At 47.5% G+C, this 27,181-nt stretch overlaps 2 protein-coding genes and 1 non-coding gene across 6 annotated transcripts in view; all 3 read right to left on the bottom strand.

Annotated features, from left to right (window-relative positions):
• LOC100187718 (B-cell CLL/lymphoma 11-like protein) overlaps positions 1–27,181 on the bottom strand; it is a 104,554-nt gene that overhangs the window by 41,586 nt on the left and 35,787 nt on the right. The window lies entirely within an intron of this gene.
• On the bottom strand, positions 5,013–5,084 carry TRNAC-GCA. Its single transcript has one exon. It is a non-coding gene; the product is annotated as a tRNA-Cys (tRNA).
• On the bottom strand, positions 5,643–7,863 carry LOC100678541 (chymotrypsin inhibitor). Of its 3 annotated transcripts, none has more exons than XM_031920781.2 (7): positions 7,647–7,863; positions 7,463–7,566; positions 6,775–7,389; positions 6,586–6,689; positions 6,020–6,505; positions 5,840–5,943; positions 5,643–5,771 (listed from the first exon to the last, which is right to left on the bottom strand). In XM_031920781.2, exons 5-7 carry the CDS (start codon positions 6,081–6,083, stop codon positions 5,691–5,693), a joined length of 249 nt encoding a protein of 82 aa, XP_031776641.1. In that variant the 5' UTR covers positions 6,084–6,505; positions 6,586–6,689; positions 6,775–7,389; positions 7,463–7,566; positions 7,647–7,863; the 3' UTR covers positions 5,643–5,690. The 3 variants fall into 3 exon arrangements, with proteins under 3 accessions (XP_031776641.1, XP_003423856.1, XP_032451911.1); XM_003423808.5 differs by having other exon boundaries at positions 6,779–7,389; XM_032596020.1 differs by having other exon boundaries at positions 6,586–7,389.

Genomic DNA, 27,181 nt, shown 5'->3' with positions numbered 1-27,181 from the left:
TTCGCGCTGAAATAGAGGAACACAATCCTGGCATTTTATCTAGAGAAGATAAGAACTAGACTGACAAACTGTGTAAGGGTTTTTTTTTGTCTCGTCACGCAGCGCACTTTATGGAATAATTATTTTCTTTACTATAGGCAAATGCAAAACCTATGTACTTTTGCATCGTAGGTCTCGAGGCACTTTATAGCCAGGACCGTTAGACTTTCACTGACTTTACATATGACACCACCGCTTGGCGTATAAAGCGTATATGCTTGAATTTATTTATTTTTTCTTCTCCTTTATATATATATGAATACATTTTTTCCCCGACGTCTCTCTCTAGCTCGTGGCTATGGAAAAAATGCACTTTTTATGCGGCGGCACTCTCGCGAGATCGCCGCTAAAAATTTCAAAATCTTATATACCTTAGCTAGAGTAATCCGACGGAGCGAATCCACTGAATAATTATACGGCTTTCTAAAATTCGCCAGTACAGAGCAATTCATCGCATTGATTCCTTTGAAAAAAAAAAAATCACACACATATCGAACAATCATCTCTCCAAAATATATAACCCGCTCGTCGCCCGAAGACATAGTTCTGAGCTGCGGCACACGAGTCAGAAACCTCCATACACGCGCGCTCGTCGTTCTCACAGAAGCATCGCGCGGACTTTCTCTGTTCGTCGAGGATTTTTACCCCTCGCCGCCGCCGCTCTATTCGTATGTACACGGGTCGTGGCACACGAGGTCAGGAATGCCCTTAATAAAGTAACCACGCCATAAGAATTCCCGCTCTCGCTCGCTCCTTTATGTATATACCTATACGCGGCTGACGCGATTTATATACGAGAGAGCTGCGAGGAAAAAAAAACGTAACAATGTCCGCGTTGTGCAGTTCTGCGCTAGAAATCGCCGCCGATGAGAAAAGTCGCATGTATACGCGGCACAGGTTGGTATATGGAGCTATGTGCACCCGGGTAATTGAGACCTGACGCGTATCCTGCTGCTCTGTAATTATCGGAGTGATTCGCGGCTGAATTACACGTGGCTCGCGGTAGCGCTGGTTCGCCTATTTTTATTGGCGAGTTAAGGAGTATCGCCTACTCGCGAGCCTGCGAATCGCGCGATTAGGTTTAGATCTTGCGCTGAATCAGTGTGCGTGTGCATTTCTTTTATTGTAATTCTATACATTTAGAATTTCGAATCTACTTTCAAAAGTTCAAGTCATTAGAGAAATATCGGATACAAACGAAACTTTCCCACAATTTTTTCCGTAATTGGCGTTACAATGAAAAACATTATCTAATATCAGATGAAATTCTCAGATACACACCTTCAGCCCAACGTGATTCATTACACGCTCGCATTAAATATTTTTCCGCTCTCCTTTCCCTCAAAATAAAAGTCAATTCGAAATCTCACCCGCGCTAATTGCCAGCCCGTAAACAACGACCCAACGAACTCTAAACATTCCGCCCACTAATCAAGCGCGCGCGCGCTCTTATTCTCGGAGAATTAAAAAGGAGTTTCTCGCGCGCGGGGGTTGCGCGGAGCACAAGCGAGCGAGAAAAAAAAAAGGAAGAGGGGCGACCTTGCGACGACGGTACAATTACGGCTAATGAAACGGGAGCATATAATACGACAGCGTAGGTTGAGAGCTAAGAGAGTATATTATATTATACTGCAGCAGTCGTGGTGTATACGCGGCCGCGATCGCGCGAGGAAGATAACGCGGAGGCGCGGACTTGATGCGAAATCGCGGTAGCCGATTATGTTGCCGCTGGATATAGCGTGGGAGGTAATGAGGGACTCCCCCGGGAGGCGAAACTGGTCACGGAGTAGTGTATAGGATGTATGTATTAAGAGGAAATCGGAGCGCGAGATTTGTGCGTGGGTGGAGGCTTATCCGGCGAGCTGATCATTCGAGTTGACGTTTCTAATTGATGCCTCAGCTTTCCTACTGTCTTGCTACGATTTTTTCTTCCTTAATTCGAAAACAATCGCGTACGCACACAGCAAAGTCCTGTCGTCACGGCGTAGTAGGTAATTACAGATAAAGCAGGCAGCCCGCAAGGGGGATAAGAAAGGGCATCGTAGTAGTGTTCCGGTCACTCGACGCTTCCTCCCTGCTTGCGTACTTACATACCGCGTACGCAGTCGAGTTTTCCCAGGCAACTCGCGTGTGTATCAATTCAGGCTTATCGCGCAGTGTGTAGTGCAGTACGTATACACGCGGCTCATTCTCACCATTAGTAGCGCCTTCCGCGGCGCTTCCTCTCCGCGACGACGTTCCCGGCGGCGGCGGCGGCCTCTAACGAGAGATTTTAACGAGAAATCGCGACTCTCCTCATCTGCTCGCGAGAGGGCAACTTTCACGCGGCCAGCTTATAATCAATGTGCAACGTACGCGCGGGAGTGAGCTACATTTTCACCGCGCGCGGTGATGATCTTTCCGTTCCGCGCCGCACTCTATACACTGTGGGACTTTTCTCGCGCTCGCAGGTCTAACGAGAGCTGTCCGCTCTTATATTGGGCCTATGCTGGCTTTCGTCACGCTGAGTTTGCGAATTTTTCGGCGGCGCTGCATTAGCGATCCTTGCGTAACTTATACTACACGGTGTGAGGAGCTTCGAACTCGCGTAATTTTATTTTTTTCAGAGGAGCAACGGACACAGCAGAGTCATAAAAGAGGAATAATCCTCGGGTAGAGCTGTCATTCCGGAGCGGGAAATTATCGCGAGTCTACGCACATCCGCAGAAATCGGCCGCTACTTGGGCGCGCGGAAGCCGATCTGCCGAGGCGCTGCAGCACATATATGCACGAGAGAGAGAGAGAGAGAGAGAGAGAGAGAGAGAGAGAGAGAGAGAAAGAGAGCGCGAAAGAGGTATACAGCATAAGGATGTGAGGGCGTGAGACTCCTTGAGTGTGGGAGAGTACAGCGCATTGTGGAGAGAAACTGTGAGCCGAGCTGCGAGAGGTGCTGCTGGTGGTGGGGGGGTCTAGAGAGCTCCTTCGTGTGAACTGACCACACGGGTCACGTATATGCTCCTATTATCATTTCCCGGCAGGAGCAAGAGCAGAAGCCTAAGAATGAAATCTAGATCGCCGGAAGCCGCTCATAATTAACGCACCGCGCGCGAGTGCGAGGGGAATCTCCTATCCCCACCACCACCACCACCACCTTCGCGTATACAACCTCGCGAGCGCGCGCTCTTTCACCTTTTCTTACACATGTATATACGTATATACATGTGCAAGAGCGCGAGGAATGAAAATATCAACGCGAGCGCGGAGAAAACAATGCGCCGTATAAGAGAGCGAGGAGAGTCAATGGGGCAGCTTTCCAAGCCGTACATCAGCCGCGCGAAGGTTCTGTATGACCGCGATGCGGAATATATATAGCCGCACGCACGGAGCATTCCTCCGATCGCCTGTCACTTTTCATATTGATGGGATTTATTGTTTTATGCATTTTTCTCCGATATGCAGCAGCGCGCGGCTTTGTATCGCAGGGAAATCGGTTACGTAAAGTCGCGTCTCGAGATCGGTGCTGTTGTTATTTTATTGTTTATAAAATAGGTGGAGGAGGAGGTACGAAATAAGGCGAGCATGCGTGTCGATGATCTCCCAAATATTATGCAACATATCGCTATACAGAAGCTTTTACATAGGTATATCGCCGCTGATATTATTAAGCGAATTGGCTTTTAAGAAGGCAGACACATGCGTAAACGAGTCGCTGAACCGTTTAAAAAATTCAATCACAATAGCTCTCGAGTCGCACAAAGCGCTCTTTCATTCAGCGGTCATTATTTCATAGTCGGAATCAAGTTGCGCGCCGTCCGGCTGTGTGCCGTGCGCGCCGTCACCAAGAATGGAATGAAAATAAAAGGAAAGCTCGCGCGCGTATTATGTATACACACACGCGCTGCTGTTGCCGCTGCTGCTGGTCCATCAGAGGGACGACATTATATTATGGAAGGATTGCGCTCGTGTCGGCTCAAATTCGTAGATATTTCGAGGATTGTGTGAGCGCGCGGACGTGTCGCCGGCGAGGACTGACTGGCAGCTCGCTCTCTCTCTCTCTCTCTCGCTCTCTCTCTCTCTCTCTCTCTCTCTCTCTCTCTCTCTCTCTCTCTCTCTCTCTCTCTCTGTGACGCGAGGCGCAGCTGTTGTTTTGTTGCGCAAAGCTAAAGGGCTGCCGACGCTTCTCTCGGGGGTGTCGAGCCTCCAATTCATCCGGCCGTCGTCCATCCGTCGTCACGTTCCCCCGTAGACGCAACATCGGCTCTCTCTCTCTCTCTCTCTCTCTCTCTTTCTCTCTCCGACTTACTCTCTCACTGTAATGCTATATATACGTGTATATAATAAACGCTGTGTGTACGTAACGCACGGGCGAAAGGGTTCCGTTATGGATTCACACACGGCCCACCTTTTTTCCTCCCCCGCAAAGGGCCATACGGGCGAGGGGCGCTTCACCTTGCCGCAGCTTGCGTCACACTGAGAGAGAGCGAGAGAGATAGGGAAAATGTGCAGTTGCATACATGGTCAGCCCTTTGTCGAGGCGTCGTAACAGAATTTGTAGCGGATACGTATTATGTATGCTGGGTGATGACTATTGCATGCGCCGCGGAGATTATTGACGGCTAGGAGACTCGGCGATCGAGCCGGAGATGAAATGCATGACGCGCGGAGAGGGGCCTTTCTTTTTCGAGGGTACGGGGTATATTATATCGACGATCTCTGCCGAGTTTCCCGGATTTATGATTTATGGAAAAGGGTTCTTCCTTTGGTATACGACGTAGAGACTGAGTTTGCGCGGTTATTCAATGTTTTGAGTTAATTTTTAGTCGATTAATAACCGCTGCGTTGTCGGTTCCGTGTATTAAGAAGCGCGGAGATAAAAGAAAATTCATTGACGTGTGTCGAGAAAACTGGGTTTTTTTACCCCGAAGTTAATTTATCCAATGCAAAACGATGCGCGGACAACATCGTTGTTGATATCTAACGAGCAAAAAAGAATGAGGGGGCACCCGGGTTTGAACCGGGGACCTCTCGATCTGCAGTCGAATGCTCTACCACTGAGCTATACCCCCGTGGTGCTCAACTTGGCTTATCATTGCTTCAGGCTGATAAGCCTTATACTAGCGAGGCGATGGCCGCCTACGACTATTTCACTTCGTTTCTGTACTCAGAAAATGTCTTTTGCAGTCGGTTTATTTTTGTTGTCATTGGAAAAGTAATTAATTAACCATTTTTTTCGATTGGTAATTTTATAATATCGAAGGTATGAACGACTGTAACTACTATTGACAATTGATATGTAAAGATACTATGGCGATAGAAACTTAAACAAGCCTTTATCGTTTATTCATAATATGACGAAGATATTTTTCATAAAGCACGCATTTGTAGTAATTGCAAAGCTTATCCTGCAAATATTTGCAACAAGACTAAATAGTTCACTTCGGACTAGTTAATTTTCTATTTTTCTTCTTTCGGTCATTAGCGGATTATGCACAAAAGCCTGCGCAGCTCGTTTTTCATCGACGCTGCGTGTTTTTGGAATAACATTACTGAAAGCGTTGGATTAGTAAAATAGCGGCATTCCTTTGAAATAGACCAGTATAAACACGCGCAAAGAAAAAAGTATATTTATTATATAAGTATATATTTATTATTTAATGGTGCGTTAAAAACAATCAACAGTATTTTGGTAGTACACATTCGCCATGATTATTCAAGATGTAGCCTCTATTGCATCGACATCCTCGAATGCATTGCTGTAAATTATCAACACATAGGGAATATGGTATTCGTCATTTTAACATAGAAATATCATTAATTATACCTGTATGCATAATCGATCTTCCAGCTGGTCGCATGTCCTTGGACAAGCTGAACCACATTCGGTCCATTCTTGATTAGGTTTGCGACAAAAAAGAGACGCAGCATCTATTTCGTTTTTAAAACTTTGGCAATTTAAAAATATGTGAATCTTTAAACATGCATTTGAAACTGTAGTACTTACCAATAGTAATCACACTACCGCAGATACACAGTACGAGAAGACACGAAACGGTGAGTTTCGACATTATACTCTAAACTTTCGCAAGAAACTGATGCATTAACGAAGAAACGTACATAAAAAGCAACTGTTTTATACTCTATTAAGGCGTTATAAATCTCTTTAATAATCAAACCTCTGATAAAGAAAATTATGTATCAAGGACAGAGTAATTCTCCGTATTTCCTCATACCTCTAACTCATTGTTTTCCTGCTTATCGAAAATAACTGTTTTGCATACCTTATTGATTTATTTATTTACTTACTAAGTAAAAATAACATAACGTTAACAATTATGCAAATAAATGAGAACACTACACGAAACTAACAATAGTAAATTATTCATGACAGATATTGAATAGAAAGAAGTCAGCAGTCTTCTGGTAGAACGCACTCGCTATCATCGCGAAGAACGTAGCCGGTGTCGCACTGACATTCACGAACGCAATTCTGCAAGTTAAAGAAAAACTAATTAATACATATATTTTTTGCTAGAGAAAGGTAAAACTTATAATTATTATCAACAGTACCATTGTACATAGTTGTGCTGCTTTCTGGCTGCATCTTCTTGGACAAGCCGAACCACATTCATACCACGCTTGATTAGGCTTAGGACAACGGCTGTCCGAAGCGTCTATTGAATATCAATGTTTTTTATTTTATTGGATCTCTTATGGAATTTAAAAATATTAATTCTTATTGGTTTTCTATTAGACTACCTACGAACAGAAATCAGGCTGACAATAATGCATAAAAAAAGAAGACACAGTACGCTGTTTTTCAACATTATGCTTCAAATCTGAACGTGCAACTGATACAGGAATGAAGGAAAACAATGTTTTTATACTCAATTCTGCGCACTATTTCAAAAACAATGAATGTCTTTTCCACGATCAAACGTTTGATAGTAATATTATATAAAGCGATGTGCAAAGGATAGCTTTGTTGCTATGCGAGCTCGGAAAAGGCTTCCTGGAAAAATCCTGTGTTAAACTGACCAGTTAAGTATGTTTTGTACATAAATCTTTATTTTTCTGCTTAAATTTATTAGTTTTACAATTGCATATGTTTGTGAGCATATTTCCGTGTAAAAAGTAACCTAAACTATAAAATTTTGAAATAAATAAACAAACTCAAAGTTATATATAATCACTAGAGCTGTGCAAATGAACATGAAAACAGTCATGTCTATTCTATTATTTACTCGTCACATAAAAAAGTATCAATCGCAATAGATATCGAGACAAAAGAAGTTAGCAGTCTTCTAGTCGTACACATTCGCCATCATTGCGTAGCATGAAGCCTGGCTTGCACCGACACCCAATGATGCATTGCTGCAAGCGAAAGGAGAAACTCATTAATGCAGTTTTCGTTTTATATGAACAAAAAAATTATTGCCAATAGTACCATTGTACAAAATCGTGGTTCTCCTTGGCCACATCTGCTGGGGCAAGCCGAACCACATCCACTCCACTCTTGATTAGCCTTAGGACAACGTCTGTCCGAAGCGCCTATTTCAGTCAAGTTTTTTATGAGACATAAATCGATAAACTTGATAAATATTAAACTTTCTTGGAATCACAATACTTACGAGCAGCTATTAGACTAACGCCAATGCATAGAACGAGAAAGTACAGCATCGTAGACTTCGACATTGTGCTTCAAACTTGTACACGCGCAACTAAGACACGAATGAAGGAAAGCAGGCGTTTTTATAGTCGTTTTAAGTTATTTTTAAACTATGGCTCATCTTTTCCGCAATCGAACATCCGATAATAATATTACATAACGCGATGATTACTTAGCATATACTAGCTGGAAAAACTTCCCACACGTCAGCAACCAGTGCAGTGTTTCCCCGTATTTCCTCATACTATAATAACTCTATTTTTCTATTCTAATGTACGCTTTGCAAGAAAAAAAACTGTTGTATATTCAAGAGTAATTTCCAATACGCTAAAATATGGTTTCTAAGATTATCATAGAATAATATTTACCATTTCATATTTAATTTCGATCCCTAAAAAATTCATCACCCAACCGCTATATCAGAAATGCATTAGTTCCTATAATTAACGGCGCCACTCGAGCATTAAAATACGACGCACGTCAAAAATGATATGTTAAAATCCCACCACGAGGACTAGTGATAATTAGAATTTCATAAAATCCATTACCAATATAATAACGCCGCCGAATATGTGGACCGAAATTATTCATCAGTGAATCCACATACGAGCTCGCTCGCTCGAGTTTCTTCAATCGTTATAACATCTTCATTACCATCTAGCCATTAATGAATTCTCGCCTCTCGTGCGCGGTTAATAATAAATCAAGCCCTCTCCCAATAATAATTAATACGCACGAAAAGGAGTCATCCTGCTCCCTCTCTCTCTCTCTCTCTCTCGACAAAAGTGACGCCTAATAATATCCCACAGCAGCAGCGGCGGCGTCAGTAGAGCCTCTCGTCTACGCATTATTTATTTTAGAAAACGTATTAATGAGTTACAGCAGCGGCAGCAGCTGCGGCGAAAATCGCCAGAAAAATTCGTTGGACCTTCATCATCGGAAGCTGATGCACACACGCTAGGGCTATCACCGGTGTATCTTACACAGACGCGGCGTAATGCCTGTGCTGGGGTCGTGGGCCCTCTTTTTTTTCGTTCGGGGCCAGCCGAGGGGGGACAGTACTACGGCGCGCTTTATAATATGCGCATTCGAGAAAAAAAGAAGTGAGAGAGAGAGAGAGAGAGAGAGAGAGAGAGAACGCCGTGTCCCCGGGGGCTGGATGGCTATTAATATTTTTTCAGTCACACCCCTGTTTAGCATAGGCCACGGGGTCATGCGGATCTTCGCGATGCGCGCAGCTAACCCTTGTACTTCTTACACGTACCCCCTTCCGAAAGAGAGCTCTCGGGGACAGTGAGAAAAAAATCGGCGCTTACAGGCTTCTCCATGGCTAACCGACTGGTATTGGACCGTGGAGGAAGGACAAAAAGTCGTAAAAAGACCCGTGGTTTTTGTCACGGATCATAGTAAATAACTCGTTAATTGCATTAGTCAAATTCCATGATAAATCTTCTTTATAACGGTTCTACTTACCTTCCACGCGCAAACATATCCTAGCAATAATCGATCATTGTTAAGAAACGAGAGTAGTTGTATATTTTTGTAAAAACACTCTCGCGAGTGGGATCACAAAGGAAAGGAAAAATTTCATTCGCAACATACAGCCATTGTTATAACACTCTGCACAGGTCACTCGTAGCTTATCTATATACGTTGTACGCGCAGTGAAAGAAGTGTAGCAGAAATGTAATATAAAAAGCGAGAGCTCAAAGCTCGAAAATGTAGAGAGAGTGAGCCGGGGTCCATTTCGTTTGTGCACTCTGTGGAAGGCGTTGATTAATTAAAGTCGACCAGTAGCAGGCCGAAACGCGGAGTAATTAATCCGAGAGCCCGAGGAAACGCGATTTCGCGACCGGCGGCCTCTGACAAATGTGTTTTTTTCGCTGAATCGCCCCGAGCTGGTCTCGCTCGACTCGTCGCGCGTCGATGCGAAAAGAGCCGTGTGTAGTTTGCTGCTCCCGCGTCGCGCACGTCTGTAGCGGAGTGTATGAGAGCTGCGCGAAGGACTGAATTAAAATGCGATGCTACTTTTTTCAAGTTGTCGCAAGCTCGCCTCAAGTATTCCGTTAATTTTTTAACGTTAAAGCGCGCGACGCCTTTGAACAAAATGAAATATTCAAGCGCTCGAAGTATAGCAAACAACATAACAATTTAAAGACATTTTTCAATCCTGTTATGGTTGAGAAATTTGAATAAATTCGACTCCCGCGTTAAATCTTCATTCGCAAATACATCGAGACGTAACGTCGCTGAAAATTCAAGCGAATATAAAAATTCAACGACCTACGTTAGAACGAATGCAGTAATTGCTATATGCGATAAAAGAAGACGACGAGCCGAGAGAGAAAAATCAGAACAAGGGATGTCGTGTGATCGCTCGTCGCTATTAAATTAATTGTCGGGCTCGCTTTTTCTCCCCACATACACATTGCATCAGCAGAAGCGTCGAAAGAGATATGCTTTTCTCGCGCGTCTCTCTCATTGTGCGGCAGCCGAAAATCCGAAGGCAAGCAATTTTTGCCGTCTATCCGGACTTATAGCTCGGCCGTGTCATTACTCCGCGTAATTCGAGCGGCAATGAGCTCCTATTCACTCGGTGGCTCACGTATTTTGCGCCTCTTTTCTATACATCGACGAGAGAGAACATCGATCGCGCGTTTGCATATGGCCATCGCATATGGTCAAACGGTCAAAAAGAGGGTGGCGCGAATTGTCGCACCGAAACTCTAGATGCTCGTGTGTGTATATGCATATATGTATGAATGCTGCGTGGTATTCCGAAATTATACGGACAAACAGGCGAAAAAAAGAAGGAAGTATATCAGGGGGGAGGGGAAGATACGTGACTAGTGTCGATGCATTCGGGCTTGGATTCGTAAAAAAGCTCATCCCTCGACACATATAGGCTGATTGGTGGCGAGAGAAAAGGGAGAAAAAAAGCGTTATGTGAGTGAGTGCTGCCCAAAGCCAAACAAATGAAAACAATTACGCTAATGTTATGACAAACTGACTTCCATCTCTCGTCTCGGAACCAATACGTATAAAGCGATAGTGTTTTCGATGTTTATGCCGCGTAAAAATATTCGCAACGTTTCTCGACTTTTCCGCCGTAGCAAAAAGCAAGCCGGTATAAATCATCAGTCATTAAACCGGCCCTTTGTCGCCTAACGTCACCGATTACACGGCCAAAAAAGCATCATTTTTCGCTTTTTCACTGGCGCGCGCGATTCTGCAGCGGCGTCATAAATCTCGTGCGACAAACATCCAGCTCGAATTCCGCGCGAGTAATTTCATAACCGTAAATCGACCTTTCAACGATTCCTCTCCTGCTATACACCTATCCTCTATACGCGATGTTTTTCCCCGGGAAGAAAAACCGACGTGAGAAGGTGTAAAAAAGTAGCTCGAAAAACAAGAACTAGCAGCTCGTCGCATAGGGTATAGTAGAGAAGTAAACAAGCAAAAAAGCGGAAGATCCGAAACGGGGTCACCGCGGCGCGGCGGGGTGCCATGCGCGTAACCCTTTTTTCGGTCAACCTCGAAAAAAGCTGCACACTGTGTATAAATCCGGCGCAAAGAGGGGTAGAGAGCCTGACGGGCCCTTAATTCAGTTAATTTAGATTTTATCCGTTAGCCGAGATAGGGCCGCGAGGGATGAAGAAAAAAGAAGCGGAACCTGGCCTACTGTCGGTCGGGTATACACTTTTTGGCACAAGCTAGAGAGAAAAAAGGGGTTGCAGCGCTCGCTTACGAGCAAATGATTATATACTTATTTAAGCGGGCTTTTTTGCCGGCTACTGCGACTTTTTTCACGGCGAAAAACGCGCGACCCCTTTGTTCGCTGCTTTTTTGCCAGCTCTCCTCGTTCTCGGCTGTTTTATTGTAATCGGCGTGAAATCATAACCGATCGCCGGCCTCAGAGAGGAGCCGCTTGAGAGATAGATCACGATTCACCGCTCGTTGTTTTTCCGGCCGTAAAAAGCGCACTCGGGAGAGAGAGAGAGAGAGAGAAAAAAATTGTTTCAAAAGCACGAGCAGCCGTCGTTAGGAGAGGATTTCGCGCAAAAAAGCCGGACGCAACGGTGTACCGAGATAACGTTGAGAGAGGGGTGCGAAAAAAAAAACGGAAGAGTGGAAAAAAATTTACGGTTTTAAAATCACGCGAGAAATTATTATACGAGGTATAGTAGTCGTAAATAAGAGGAGTAATTTTGTTAACAATCTCGGCCGCGCGATGCTTTGTCGCGTTGCGGAAAGGGCGTATAAAAATGATTAGCAGTAGCTCGAGTACGAAATCGTTACACGGAAAACACACTCTTATTCATATAATGTCCCAGATGTCCGAATCCATCGGGGGCGCACGTGTCGGCCCCTCGAAAAATGCATATAATTTCGTGCGCCTCTACTGACCGCTCTTTCTCTCTATCCCGAGAGAAACACATTATATCATCCGTATAGCAGAGCTGTATATGGGACAAAGCTCGAAACGCAAATCGCGCTTGCACGCGCTCGCACAATAAAAAGGGCGAGCGAGAATCTCCGCAGACGACAGGGGGTGACTTTTGACGGGTGGACAGCGCGCATGTGACCTGTTGACCTCAGCCGGCCGAAAATATATTTGGGGTAAAAATAATACAATTTGCGCATAATGGGGGGAGAAAAAAGCGCGCGTGCGCGAGCGCGTGTGTATTCAAATGACCGCCGGGGGCTATACGCTGCCGGACACCGTGATATCGAGTATACGCGCGTATAAGGGAGAGGAGCGACGATCAAAGGCCAGGGGGGTCCCGGCGAACAATAGGCCCGAGAGAGCTGCTGTCCGAGCCGCACGCGCTCATCTCCCTATATGCGTATGCAACTCTCGGACATTACGCTAGCGATCGATAATAGTTCTGATGCTGCTTATGAATACACCATAAGCGCGTGCGAGTTCTTCCGGTCACTTTGGTTTTTTTTTGTTCTCGATCACGCAAAAAACGCGGAAAAAACAGGCTCATTTAGTTTTTTCCCTCGATTCTCACGGCATTCCGATGCGAAAATTTTTTTTCGCCATCGACGACTCTTGTCGCAAGGGAAACTTTCAAAACAGCAGCAGCGAGGGAGTTTCTCACGCGACTTTCCTCTCTCGTCCGAATTCCCAGATTCCAGATGTTTTACATGGCGCGCGCTCGCATTTTTTCCGTAATTAAAAAAGTAGGCGAGAAGAGCGCCGATAAAGAGAGAGAGAGAAGCGCGTAGCTCTCGTTCAATGTCATCCACGTGCAGCAGCAGCAGCAGCCGCAGCCGCCGTAAATAAGCCGGCGATGCTGCAGGCGCTCTGCGTTAAAATAGCCCCGAAAAGCTGCTGCACATCCGCTGCAGGGGTTGGACACGTCTCGCAGGACCCCTACTCGCTCTCTCGAGCGAGAGAGAAACTATTTTTGTGAGAGACGCGCGCGCGCGCGTGTATGCGGGAGAGAGAAAAAGTCGGCCGATCCTTGAGGAACTATCAAAGTCGTCGGGGGCAGTGGCCTGTCGTCTCTTGGAGTCAAATTGCTCGGCTCTCGTTTTTCTCGGGATATTCCGAGAGATGTCCCGTGGCATTGAATTTTCGAGGGAAAGCGCTGAAATTCGAGGTTTATACCTTTTCTACCGAACGCCCGTGTCCACTTGTGTACTGTATTGTACGTGTGCATCGAGGAGGCTCGTAAAATCGACGGAGAATTCGGGAAAAAATTATATCTCCTCGCGGGATAGTCGGCGAAGAGAATCGGAGTTCACCAAACGGATCCCGATACGAAAATAGCCCCGGAGAAAAAATGTACGCTTTACCCCACTCGAGACTCGCCGCCACGGTATAGTGTACGACGACGACTGAAAAGTATAAATTCGTCCGTGGCCCTCCGCGAGCCGCTTCTTTTCCTCTCTCTCTCTCTCTCTCTCTCTCTCTCTAACGGCGACGCTTCGGGGCTTTAAATCTTCTCGAGGTACCACGTGCGCGGTTGGTGACCAAAAAGTCGAATCGATGCTGATAAACACGATGCTCTCGAAATAGTCCGGACGTATTTTTCGAGCTATACTGCCTGTTTAACGGGGAAAAAGGAATATTCCGAGTGCTATAATGACTTTGTTTGAGGAAATAAATCGTCGTGGAAGTGTGTCCTTCGCCGTAGCGACAGAGAGTCCGCGCGCAAGCTCGACGTCGTGATATACATAGTAATAATCGAGGCCAAAAAGCTCCGGTGAAAGCTGGTGCCGTGCACGGCTTTCCCGCATACATATAGCCTCTACTCGCGACAATCTCGTTAGGGCTAGCAACGGGGCGAGCTTTTTTCCTTCTGTATCCATGCGTGATAGCTGGCAGCGAGCGAGTCTACATAGGTATACAGTCGTAGGTATAGCGTCGGTGGATAGTATTGACCGGTGGCCTTTCCCGGCTTGGTACAACGCGGTACCAAGGCCCTGCGCGCCACACGTATAACACACTCGCGCACTCCGCTCTGCTGCCTGGCACCGACTATCGAACAAACTGACCAGCAGTCACGATATCCTTCCCTCTCTCTCTCTCTCTCTCTCTCCTTCACCTGCTACCCTGACTCGCCAGGTGCGGATATAGACTTTCTTCCTCGTATTTATACGCCGTGTAGGCACACATGCAGGCGTTACACACGCGTTGTGTAATATATCTGTAAACGCTGGACGAGGGTCTGCGATTATGCTAATCGCTCTCGCTCGCGCGCGCGAGTCCATTAGCTAATTGGTCGGATCGGGTGTACCTGTGCACCCCTTTTTCGAGACGCTGCTAAGCGTTATACATACATATAGCGCCGTGACGGTCAGGAGGTGCACGTGTGTGTGCAGTCGCGTTTTTTCGGCTCGACTGTCCGTGTAACGAGGCCGTTTTTCGTGTGCGGGGGGGCCGATAAATAAACCCGGGCGATTATTACGCGGCCGAGTTTGAACAGCTGGGGGGGGGGGGGGCGAAGGTGTCTGCGCGTGTGTGTATTAACGAGAACGATTTTCGGCGATTTGCATACACAGTCGCGCTGGGATATTCCAGAATATTTGATCGATATCGCCGCTCGCGTTCGACGTCGCGCTTGCATCATCGCTTTCGGGCGGTGGTTTTTGTTATGATCAGCTCTCTCTCTCTCTCTCTCTCTCTCTCTCTCTTTAATGGATATATTCGCGGGAACTGCTATACCAAAACAAAGCGAGTCTCTTTTGATAACTCGATATTCTTCTGCCAGACCTGTGTAAATCGTGTGTGCGCGGTGTGGGTATTATCTGGAAAAGCCGAAATAGCCGAGGACGGCGCACCTAAGCAAACGAGTGACGCAACGACTTGTACATCGGAGTGTAGAGCATAAAATATCGAATAAGCAAAGGAGCCTCTTCCCTAATAGCGTATCGCTCGCTGCAGCTCACGAGTATAGATCACAGAGAGCTAACTACTCGCGACTCACACACACACACACACGGCGGAGGAGTGCTGCTCTTGCGCTCGAAATAGAAAATAGTCGTCGGTCTTTCGCTCAGGACATTCACTAGCCTCTCTCGCCTATACCCATAGCTCGCGTCGAGCATCGAGGGAGAGATAGAGCTAGCGCGAGAGGCGGGAGCAAGAGAGAAAGGGCACGGAGAGCAGTAACAGCAGCAGCAGCAGCGGGGCATTAGGGAGCAGCAGCAGCACATCGTTCTCTCTTTCTCTCTCTCTCTCTCTCTCTCTCTCTCTCGCGCCTCGGAGCTTTGTTCTCGCGCGCGGAGAAAGAGCTGCAAGCGAGCGAGCGAGCCCAAGGAATCGACGACTTATCGCTTCGCCTTTCTCTCCCTCTATTAAGTATCCTCTCCCCGCGATGCCGCCGCGTCTCTCGATCGGGTCACACATCAGCGGCACATACACACGTCGAGTCTGCACGATTCACACACACACACACATGTGAGAGAGAGAGAGCGTATAGGCACGTCCGAGAGCCCCTTCTCCTCGCGCTCTGGAACTGCACGACGTGCTGTGTTGCGCAAAAGCACAAGGAAGGGCTCGACTGCAGCACACACAACGACCCTCGCGCGCGCGACCTGTGATCTCGGCTCTGTATACGAACGCTCCGAGAGGATCAGAGAAAAAAAGGGTTCGTAAAAAATGATCGGCCAGAAGATGATGACGGAACGAGAGAGAGAAAGAAAGAAGAAAGATTCGTCCCCTACTCTCGCGACCTTTTCTCTCGTCCACACGGGGCTTTTCGCAGCTGGGCCGAAAAAAGGATGAGAGAGAGAGACCTGTGCGACGCCCGCGAGAGCTTATACTATGCGCGTATGAGAGAAACCGAGAGTTGACCTGCTTAGACCTCTCTCTCTCTCTCTCTCTCTCTCTCTCTCTCTCTCTCTGTCCGCGTGTGTGTGTGTGAATGTGCATCGTGCCCTCGATTTACGCGATTCGATCCCTCGCCAAGTGAATAGAGAGCGTTTTTTTTCTCGGGGATGGCCGGCTCTCTTTTTTCTCATAATGCTCCGATTTTTTCCGGGCTTCCGAGCTCGCGGCCGCTCCTCTTCACCCTTTTATTACGTTCTATGCGTCGCTGCGTTTTTCGACGGAATTTTCAGATCCGATGGCTATTCGCCCCTCTCTCTCTCTCTCTCTGCAGTGTGTCTGAGTCTTTAGCGCAAGAATGGATGAATGCGGGCGCAAAGGATGCGGCCTTTTTCTCGGAGAGGGCTCGCGGCGATTCTCTCGATAAACGAGATCTTTTTTTTGTTACGTGTGCAGGAGAGGAAAATGCGTGTATGTACATCCTAGTAGAAAATTGACCCTATTTCTGGTTAGAATTATTAAAATAACAAATTTCTGATGGTACTTTATTTAAAAAAAAAAAAAAAAATAGGGTCACAATTACATACATCGAGACTTCAATGAAAAGACCCACATTGCGAGAGATTTCACGGAAAAGAGCGCGAGCGCGTAAAGAATCGTCTTATACGCGCGCTGTAACCGATACGCAACACTGCAGCAGTGAAATTCACATAAGCGCATCACAGCCTTCTCTTCTTAAAAAAAAAAAAAAAAAATCGAATAAAAAAGTGCGCTCCAGTCTCCGCTGTGCGCCAACGGAAGCTGATGGCAAGGGTCGAAAACGGTTTCTTTTTCCTCAGCGGGGCTCATCTTTCAAGCTTCTTTTTCTGGGTCATCCGGCCATCCATTATGAGCGCGAGCAAGCGATCCTGTTTTCCTCGTCCCGCCCGCGCGCGCGTGCGTGTCCGTGGATTATAGCGCCTCGCTCTGTACGTGGGATTATGCTCTTTGAGTTTCCTCAAAAAAGTGTAAATTGCTCGGACAATCCTCCGACGACTTTTACCGAGGGGTGCAGTCGATGCGATTAGACGCGCTGCAGTGTGTGAACAGGAGCTGCTGTTTGTTTAGGACATTTTTTCCGTAGTTTGCGCCTTGCGAATAATCGATTATTACGCGGAGCTCAGTGCGTGCGGTTAGACGAGCCCGGATTTGCGACCGCTGCGACGATCGTGTACATAATAGAAGGAAAAATACTCTTTCGAAACAATTATAACAATGAGCGGCTTCTCTTCTTCCGCCTATAGGAGTAGTGCTACGCAATCTAGTCGCATCCCAGAGCGAGCCGCCTCTATACTCGTCTCTATACAGGCAGTAAAATTCAAAGAGAGTCTCGGTAAATAGACCGACGACGACGACGGGCTGATTTTTTTCGACTCGCCTGTCACGATTTCGCGCTCTTACGAAACAACGACGATAACCGACGACTACGCCGCCGCCGCGATATCTCTGTAATCCCTCAGCTTGAAAAAGTCAGACTCTCGTCGCCAGCAGCAGCAGCTTCTCGTGTAATTATTCCAAGGTAAGAGTCGGACGCGCCTACGCAACGCTGCGATGCACACACGTGCTGAACATACGACCGCGGGTGTATAGGGCCGAAATAATAAGACGACGTCGCTCGGGGGAACCGGAATTTTTTTCAGCTCATTAAAGAGAAAGAGAGAGAGAGAGAGAGAGAGAGAGAGAGAGAGAGAGAGAGAGAGAGAGAGAGGCCGCCGCGGTCACGCCAACTCGCGGCGCTCCGATGTGCGCGAGCGCAAACAATTGTACAAATAGCGCCGTATTTCATGATAACACACATGTACAAACATCCTTACGTAAAACGGGCAATTATACTCCGTACGATAAAACTGGACCGGCGCGTCGACGACGACGTTGGAAATGTGCGCAGCATTATATCGGTGTTTAAGTATACGAGGCTGCTGCGGTTTTTTCTCCCGACGACGACGACGACGACGCCAGCGGCCGAGTGTTTGAACAGAGAGCGAGATATATAGCGGGAGAACTGCTGCGGCGCACGTGGGGCTTTTAGGCCGCAACCTCTTTCGGCTGGCTGCCTCGTTCTTCTTCAGCTATGCCGAAATTTCCGAGCTTTTATTGAGCATTTTTCTATGCGAGATGTGTTTTCGATTTGATTTCGTTGAGATGCGCTGCTTTTTCCGCTCTGTGTACGTGTAAGAGTATACATAAGCCGACTCGAGCGTTGAAGGGTGCGGATAGGGGAGGGAGAGCGTCTATGACCTATTCTGCGTCTACGAGCGGACGGTTGCGTGTCTGCAGGCGCTTGGGAGTATTTTTTTAAATAAACGATGCTGCAGATCGATCTCTCTCGGGATTTTTTAAATCTTGTAGGAGTTTGTCGTCATCCATTCGTTAGTCTTTCTGGAACTTCGAGGAACTTACAGCGCGACGAAGACGGAAGACCCGGTAGGTAAGCGAGTACTTGAAAGCCCTTTTTGCGAAGGTAATAACGAAACGATCGCGCTTGGGTGAATTTTTATGGAGAAGATGTGTACAGCTTCTTATAATGGACACGGAAGGATCGTTTTCTCGAACGTTCTTCCACGAATCTTCGAGTTTACAACGGTAATTGCATTACGCTTCGCAAATGAGCTTCCTTATCAGCGGCCAGCTTCGCCGCTCTAATCATGTTTGCATATCATTGATAGCCCGGCGAAAAAACGCAAAGCGCGCGCTATCGCGCTCAAACATCGGAGAACACGCCAGTGTGCGACTTTTTAAAAAAAACACAGTCATTACGCAGACCGAGCAATGCTCCAACGAAAAAAAAAATTGACCCAGCTCATAACCGCGAGAGAGCCCGTCTCAAGCCCCAACAGCGGAAGAAGCGTCCTGTACCGCCCTCTATGAGCGCCCGTCCGAAGTCTGAGCGTAACCAGGGGGGTGAGGCTCTCTCGCTCTCTCTCTTAGCTTGTGCGCGCGCAGAGGCATCTGCCGTATCGATCGAACCGACGGGAACGTGTACAGCGCAGCAGGCCCATCACGCGTGCAAGTCGGGCCTCGAGTGTACAGGGGCTGCTAGGCAATCCAACTTGCGCTCGAGATTACGATGAGCCAATGGCGCCGTGCAGAGCGCGCTCGTCAAAGGCGCGCATATCAATGACTCGCCTCGCGTCCTCTAAAAGGAGATTAGACTCGACGAGGTTCCCCCCTTTGCGCGTACAGAGAACGATGTGGGCGACGCGCGGAAGGGAATTTCTCCGCGGGATCGAAGAGGGAATATTTTTTCTTTCAAAATAAAACACAATAAGCACGCGTGTATGGGATTCGAATTAGCGCGCGCTAATTTTCCAGGCGCGCGCAATTAAAAATCAGAGTAAGAGAGCCTGCGGAACTCGATTAAACCGATCGGCTGTTGAACTACTCCGCAGAGAAAAGCGGCGGGAAAAAGGAAGAGTAGGAGAAGGAAAGGAAAATCCAATCCAGCGCACTGATCCAATTAATCATCTCTTACCGGCGAGCCGCGCGCGAGTTCCTTAACTCGTTGCGAAACAAAAGTCGGGAAGAAAAGGAGGGCGAAAGTGCAGCAGCAAGCCGAGAAAAGTTGAGCCGTTAAACGAAACGAGAGAAAATGAGAAGTCGAGAGGGGCTGCGCGCAAGCGACTCGACGACTTTCACCCGCGCGCGCGTCTGATGGTAATTATCGCGCGAGCTTCAAGAGTTCAAGCACCTGCTGCGGTTTAGCCTCCCTCTCTCTCTCTTTTTCTTAACTGCGCGTGCGGATCGTTTCGCGGGCTCTTTCATCGATGAATTTCGAGTGCGCTGAGGCTTAATTAGCGCGCGCGCGGCTTCTAATTTCTATTTAATGCTCCCTCTAATCCCTCGCTAACGCGTAATTTCAGACGCGCGTTCGATTTGAGAAGAGAGAAAAAAATAATAAAAATCTACGGTCGTGCGTCCGCGAAGTGGCTGTGAAGAAGAGAGTGAAAACGAGCTGCTTGTATATACATAGCTCCGTATAATTTGAATAAAAGTCGCGCCGCCGTAAATCGCGAGACTTACACTTTCCGCGGCGGTACTTTTCACCTAGTTGGCTCGAGGCCAACCGCGACGCGTACACTCCCTCGGCTTCTCTCTTCCCTCCCTGTGCTGGAAATGATAATAATAACAGTAATGAAGAAAAGAAGCCGCCGCCGCCCCTGCATACAGACTACCCGAAAAACGCGCAGGTACGAGTCGACGCATACGTAACAGGGCGCGCGTAGACGTACGTACGTATGGCAGAGGTAATAGCACAGCACATACTCTATATACGAAAGTATATGCGAATGTGCAGATGGAAAGAAGGAACTTTGCGTACACTTTAGCGGCGAAACTTCCCCTTTAAGTTATACGACTATACGAGCCTGCTGCGCGCTATCATTTTCCTCGGCGCCCGAGAGGGAAAGTCTTACAATCGACGGGTAGTTCTTACCTCCTCCTCGGCGACGGCGGCGGCCCCCTTTTTTTCTTTATACACTCTCGCTCTTATATATAAGCAAAGCGAGCGCCAGCCAGCGGCACTTTCACCCGCGAAACTTATAATGAACCGCCGTCGTCGCCCCGACTTTGGTGACTCTCTTTCGCTCTACTGCGGCTGCCGAATCTACAGGTTTCCAGCTGCGCGATAACTTGTCCTTTTTCCTCGAGTTATTGGCTTTCGATTTTCTTTTACATATATCGTGCGTTGAAATTGTTTATTAAAAAAAAAAAAAAAAAAAAAAAAAAAATTGAAAATTATTACTTCGAGCGAAGCACGGATATTGTAAGAAGAAACGGTCAATGGCGCGGAAAGAAGGTCAGTTCACGTGTCCAGTAGAAAGTTCCAGCCCCCCAGAGCAGCAGACATACACGTACACCGCATACAAGCATCGCGGCGGGCGTCTGCGGTCCTGCGCAGTAGCACAGCGGCGAGGGTCAACGCCGCGCGTGGATTGGCCAGGGGGGCGGTTCTAAGCCGATTTTAGGGGTAGTGCTGCACGAGTTTTCGCGTCCAGCTGTATACCCCCACTCTCTCCACAGTGTACGTATATGTGTGTGTGTGAGAGAGAGAGAGAGAGCGAGAGAGAGAGAGCGGTGACCGGTCCCTGACCCTCGGGTCAGGTGTACGCGTACGAGAGAGAACTGCCGGACACGCGAGCGAGCGGATGAAACTGGACTCTGTCTTTTTTGGAGGTTCCAGTAGTGTATAGAGCGGCGCGTGCCGGAGAGAAATATTCGAGGGAGAGACAGGATGATGTGTATATTTATGACGGCTCGAGGGAGAGAGAAGATGAATATGCTTAATCCAAGGCACGCGCGGAATCGAGGGATTTTAAACGCTGTCGTTGAATTTTACGATAAAGCGACGATTGTTTTTCCCCCGAGTAATGCGTATACGCGAGGAAACGCGAGCTTTTACGTTATTGCGTTGTAGTGTACTGATGTCTCATGTATATAGCTTATAAATGCGTTATACGGGAGACAAATGCGTAAAAGTGGGAGTATCGCGTAACGCGCCGTTTCCGCGTATTGAGTACGGATGCTTTATTTATGGCTCTTCGCGTACAACGCGAGCATAGTTGGATGTGCATTTCGCTGGATAATTTACCCTGACAAAAAAGAAAAAAAAAAGAAAGAAACTCGTTAGCCGCACACCGGAAGCCGAAAAGAAAAGCCTGCACTCTCGTTATTTAAGAAAGCTCGCGAGCGTAAGCATCAGGATGATGGATAATAAGTGTCAGCCTACGGCCAAATTTCAAGTTGTTTTCCAACTCTCCCGGAACGCAGCAGCAGCTACACGTCGTTCCAGAGAGACACGAGGCTCGCACACAGACGTAAGCTCGAGCACATACACGAGCACGTCGACGTCGAGGACGAATAGCGCGACGCCGAAGGGTGAGAGACGAGGGGGAATATAGTAGAGAGGAATAGCAGCTACGCCGAGACGAGCGAGGGAGGACGTGCGCGCGGGGGAGGAAGAGGTGGAGGAGGAGGAGGAGGAGGAGAGAGAGAGAGAGCCCAGCTACCACCAAACAATCGATATATGCGTTCAAAATGGCCGCCGCCGGGACACCACCCAGGCCACCCCCGGACACAGAGAGAGAGAGAGAGAGAGAGAGAGAGCAGCTCTCTCGCTCTCACGTATGCCCCCTAAAGCTCTTTAACTTCGGGAAAGCAGCCCAGGCAGCGGCGGCAGCGGCGCAGGGGAGTGAGTGAGAGCTGAGGGAGAGTGGAACGAGCAAAGCCCAGGACGCCAAAGCGCGCACGCGATATATATACGCCGGGAGTACAGCGAGCTGTGTATACAGAGACGCGCGGGAGCTTCTTGCTCGCTCTCTGGATGCTTTTGTGTAAGAGGAGGAGGAGGAGGAGGATTCCTTTCTAATTTGCCCCGACGACGACGACGTGGCTTCTTTGCCCGAGATAGAAGGATTCCGTAGCTGCTGCTGCTGCTCTTTTGCCGAATATATTATGAATTTATTATTCCACCGAGTCGGCTCTCATATATACGAAACAATCGCCCTGATGGACGAGGGAGATTTATTGCGCTTGAATGTATATTTACCCCGTAAAAAATGACCTCCCAGTAACTCGGATGACGATCCGAGTGATTTATCACAGTCAGTGTGACGCGCTTCGCTGTTTTTTTTTCCTCCTCTGTGGCTAATGTCTCGTGGATAACGCAAAACAGCAACGGCGAGTACGATATTCTCCGTATATAGAAAAGTCGACGAAAGCGCGAGTCATAAGGATCGTGTATACAGCGGTTATAATACGCCTCCGCGAAAGAAGAAGAAGAAGAAGAAGAGGAAAGACGAAGAGTAAGAGAGAAAGAGAGAGAGAGAGAGAGAGAGAGAGAGAAAAAAATGCTGCGCCGCGCCCGCTCGGAAACTTTATTAAAACATAATGGCGTTATCAGCGCGGCAAACGAGGGAGAGGCGTCAGCTTTAAGAGGGAAGTTTTCTTAAGTGTTCTTAATTAGAAGGTACCTGTTGCTTCGGAAAAAACCGGGTCACGGCCGTAGACGCCGTTTTCTCTCTCTCACTCTCTCTCTCTCTCTCTCTCTCTCTCTCTCTCTCTCTCTCTCTCTCTCTCTCTCTCTCTCTCTTACTTTCGCGCTCGCGACGACGTCGACGCCCGTAACCTACCCCCACCCCTTTGAGTTGCTCTCTCTCTCTCGTAAGAGGCATTATTTTCTTCTTTGTTTTTTCTTTCCAGCCGAGTTACTCAACCCCCGTGAGCCGCCGCTGCTCTGTGCAGTGTATTTATCTCGTCGGAATATTTAACGCCGCTGCGCGGCTCGTGTTTGTACAAAACGTGCGCTGCTCTTTGATGATCGTGTGTTTATATAAGAAGTGCGTAAGCTGTACTTAAAGAGGAGAAAACGAGTGTGAGGGGTATTGTGTAATTGGGGGTGGAATTATTTTTTGATTTAATTGTTGGCCCGGCTTCAGGCCAGACCAGAATCGAGCGTGTTTAACGGTCATATAATAGAGCCGCTCATGCTATAACTGCTTGAATCTACCGCTACTGCGGTAGGCAGTGAAAGAATTGATGTTACAGCTTTTCGCGCTAGGCTTATAGAATCCGAGGCAACGATTCGATAGTGGATTATTTCCTCGGCGCAGTGCGTTGCGGAAGAGGCCACCTGGCGGTGCTTTCGCGCACTATTCCGTTTCATAGACGGACAGTATAGTCTTCGAGGCACTATAAGACTTATATAATCTCTCTCGTCGGCGCGTTTACATCAAAATGCTTGACGTATCCTGTACGAGAAGTATATAATATAATCGGAAGGATACGCGACATCGACACCCCCTTCCCGCTTCATTATTCACAGGAATATTCAATGAAACCGGCTTCCCGATCAAACAAATTAGACCCCGTGAAATCCGATCGAGATAAACGTAAAGTCTCGGAAGGAGACTCATATTCCTAGCGGTGCAATTGTCAACGTCCCATAAACACACTGCACATATCGTCGCGGAGCAGCTGCAACGGTTATTCTCGACTGTATACTACTTCCGCTCCAGATCTCTCCGGAGAAGAAAAAATAGGCAGGGACTGAAAAAAAGATGCAAATTTTTTCTCTCTCTGCTTCTACTCTGGCGATGCATAAGCAAGAGTTGCCCCAATAAAAACTCGATCCGTCGCTGCTGCTGCTGCTGCTGCTGCAACGGTTTCCTCTCTGATCTCGAGCGCGCGAATTGAAAGAAGGGATGGGAAAAACAGAATAGGGAAAAAGGCACTGCTGCAGTAGCGGCACCTTCGTCAAATAAATTTGAATATCGATGCCCATTGAATCCGATCGAAGGGTCGGGGCGGCACGTACTGCCGAGTCCTTTCACGCGCGCAAGGGCGCAAAGGGTTGTCGATTTGAATATTCTCGCACCGGGGTAACTAGGCTCTCTCTCTCGCTCTTGCCTTTTTTATATTTGTATACCGGGCTTTGTGCGCGCGATCGAGAAAAACCTAACACCCGGGCAGCGGCGGCGCCGGAGGCCATTCCGGCCATTATTAAAGTAATCAGCGCTGCATTGAATAGGTGTTCGGTTTTGACTAATAGACCGTTCTCTCTTGGCAAGCATACCCATCTTTCTCGCGATATTAATGTATGTGCGCGTGACGGTGACAAAAAAGAAGCGGGAGAGAGAAAGAGAGCCTCGGGTGCGGTTATTTATACGAGCCGCGTCGGTGCTCGAGTTTCGGGATGTAGCCTGGTGTTGTAAATCAAGCATATTGCGGATTCGAACGTAATTTATTACCTATATATTCCATACAACTCATGCGGAGATATCGAACAGATGGACGAGGTTTACTTGTATTTACATTTCGATCGAAGTAGCGCAACGTATATAGTCGAGAAAAAAAGTCCGTTCGGAAAACGCGCGCAATCGAAATCGCCGCGGGCGAATCGCAACCCTACAATCGTTATAATTAGGATTTCACCTCGCGAGGGAACCCCATCACGCGGCTTTCGTCATCGACAAACTCGTATTAGAAAAGAGAGCGCGCCCGACGAGTTGCACATTTGCCGCGAGAGCCCTCGAGCTATCTCCTCGCCGGAATCAGGCCCATCGAGTGCTCTCCAAGATAAAGATCGGAATTCTCGATCGCGCAAATCGCTCTCGACAAAAAAAATCGAGCGAGGTGCGAATGTAGCATGCATGGCTGACCGCATTGTCCCTGCCTTATACACTCGCTGACGTCTTAACTGGGAGAGTGTGGAATAAAAAATGGCCGAGTTTTGCATCTGCTTGCTGGATGTATATACGTATAGGTGTGACGGCTGCCGTTTTCGTCCGAGTTTTCGACCGTTAATCGGGACGAGGGACGGAGTTTGGCATTTCGTCGATAAAGTTTGTAACATCTCTTGACACGCTTGGAGATCGGAAAATTTTCGGTATGCGCTGAACAATTTACGAGGTGCAACGAAGTCTCGTAGCGTTTAATCAATCAACCTTAGAGAGAGAGAGAGAGAGAGAGAGAGAGAGAGAGAGAGAGAGAACTCGAACTGCCCCGACTAAAGTCACTCACTTCAACCGCGTGCACACTATAGGCTATTTATAAGTGATTGACGTTCGCCACTTGGCGTTATTCGAACGTGGAGTTCAATCGCGGCGATCCGCCGCGGCTGTAATGCGATTTCCGAACGAGCGAACGGTCGTCAAAAGTCCGCGTGTCATTAACAATGATCTCGTTGCCGCGAATAATCGCTCCGAGAGAGAGAGAGCTCGGTGAGGATCATTAATTATTGGTCTCGCGGTCGACGCTGCGCATATAAAAATCGCATTAGAGCCGATATGGTTTATATTCAAAGTTTGAGGTTTCGAGTGGGGTCAATTTTTATTCCTATATGGATATTGCAAAATTCGAGTTTTCAGAGTCAAAACTGCCATAAATCTTCCCCCACAAAGCGGCCGGGCGAAAATAAAGCTCCTGCACATAAATTAATTTCTAATCATCCTTCATCTGCCTCACCTCCCTCCCTCTGTCGACCATCCATCCAGCGGTGAAAAAAACGGTCACTTTTGGCCCCGACTGTACCTCCACTCTAGCGCAGCGTACACAAATCCATGCAGAGCAGCAGCAGCAGCAGAGAGGTGGGGAGCCCACCTGGGGGCCCTTCCCGTGCATGTGACCTGTGACGGCACGCGTGTGTCTATCTGTCTCTGTCGCTCAGCCTATACGGCCCGGGGACCCCTGCGCGCATAAGCATATGTATAGTCGCCGAGCGTAAAACGTATGCAGAGCGAGAGAGAAAGAGAGCGGCTCATATTCCTGAATATGTTAACCCTTTTCACTCTTCTGCTTAGTCTACCGATCGACACTGCCTTGGCAACATCTCGCGTCCAGGAGTAGTCCGCCGCTGCTACTGCTTCCACTTGCTCTAGTTATTACGTGTGATGCTGTTGCTGCATTTTCTTTTGCGCGAGAGGAGGAGAAATGCTGGTACCGCCAACGCTTTGGCATTATCGCGAACCGCGTTTCCTGGAAAAGCGGGAACGAGGTGAGTCTAATTTTGCGTCTTTACTGGGAAACTCCGCTCTCGCGGAGCTGCAGGCTTTGTGCGGGGTAAGGATCAATTCAGTATATTGTAATGCGCACGGCGAGTGATTTTGATTAAATTTAATCGAAATCGTTGCCGGTGGGGGCGTGTGCGTTCCCGGGATTTGGTGTTGCGTAATGCGAGAATTTCTTGTGCAACAAGTTTGCGGAGGTGGAGTGTGCGACGGTTTTTCTTTTAATTACGAGTGGGTTTGGAATTTTGTAAAGTGTATTATGAGAAAACTAATAATGTTGTTCAACTTTATTGGATTTTAGTAAAATTTGAAGGGCCATTTAATAGAGGTCTCAAGATCACTTGGTTAAATTTTTGAAATTTAAGGGTAGCTGATGGGAAGAGTGATATTAATATTTTCGTTCGCTATCCTTATTTGATTTTTAATAGCGCTTCAAAGTCATTTTTACAATAAAAATAAATTCGAAAAATCTATCGAAAATAAAACTCGTCTATTTCATTCAAACGTCTAATCATCATTCACCATTCCATCATCTGGCCACAGCGTCTAGCATAAAATCCGTCGCATCCGCCAACGCCCAGTTCCTTCTACAAGGAATCCCAACGTTCCTCGCGCACTCATCTCTATACTATATACGTACTATACTCGAATCACGTAAATTTCTTCTCA

Source organism: Nasonia vitripennis, chromosome 1 (assembly GCF_009193385.2).
Source record: "Nasonia vitripennis strain AsymCx chromosome 1, Nvit_psr_1.1, whole genome shotgun sequence".
Taxonomy (NCBI): domain Eukaryota; kingdom Metazoa; phylum Arthropoda; class Insecta; order Hymenoptera; family Pteromalidae; genus Nasonia; species Nasonia vitripennis.
Note: the sequence above shows the minus strand (reverse complement) of the source record. Positions and strands in the feature narration are given on the sequence as shown.

Bases quoted from the DNA above. Each gene is read 5' to 3' on its own strand.
- LOC100678541 (XM_032596020.1), bottom strand. From the start codon at position 6,083: ATGTCGAAACTCACCGTTTCGTGTCTTCTCGTACTGTGTATCTGCGGT. The intron at 5,944-6,019 runs GTAAGTACTACA...AAAACGAAATAG, and splicing joins CGGTAGTGTGATTACTATTG to ATGCTGCGTCTCTTTTTTGT. The intron at 5,772-5,839 runs GTATAATTAATG...GATAATTTACAG, and splicing joins AAGATCGATTATGCATACAG to CAATGCATTCGAGGATGTCG.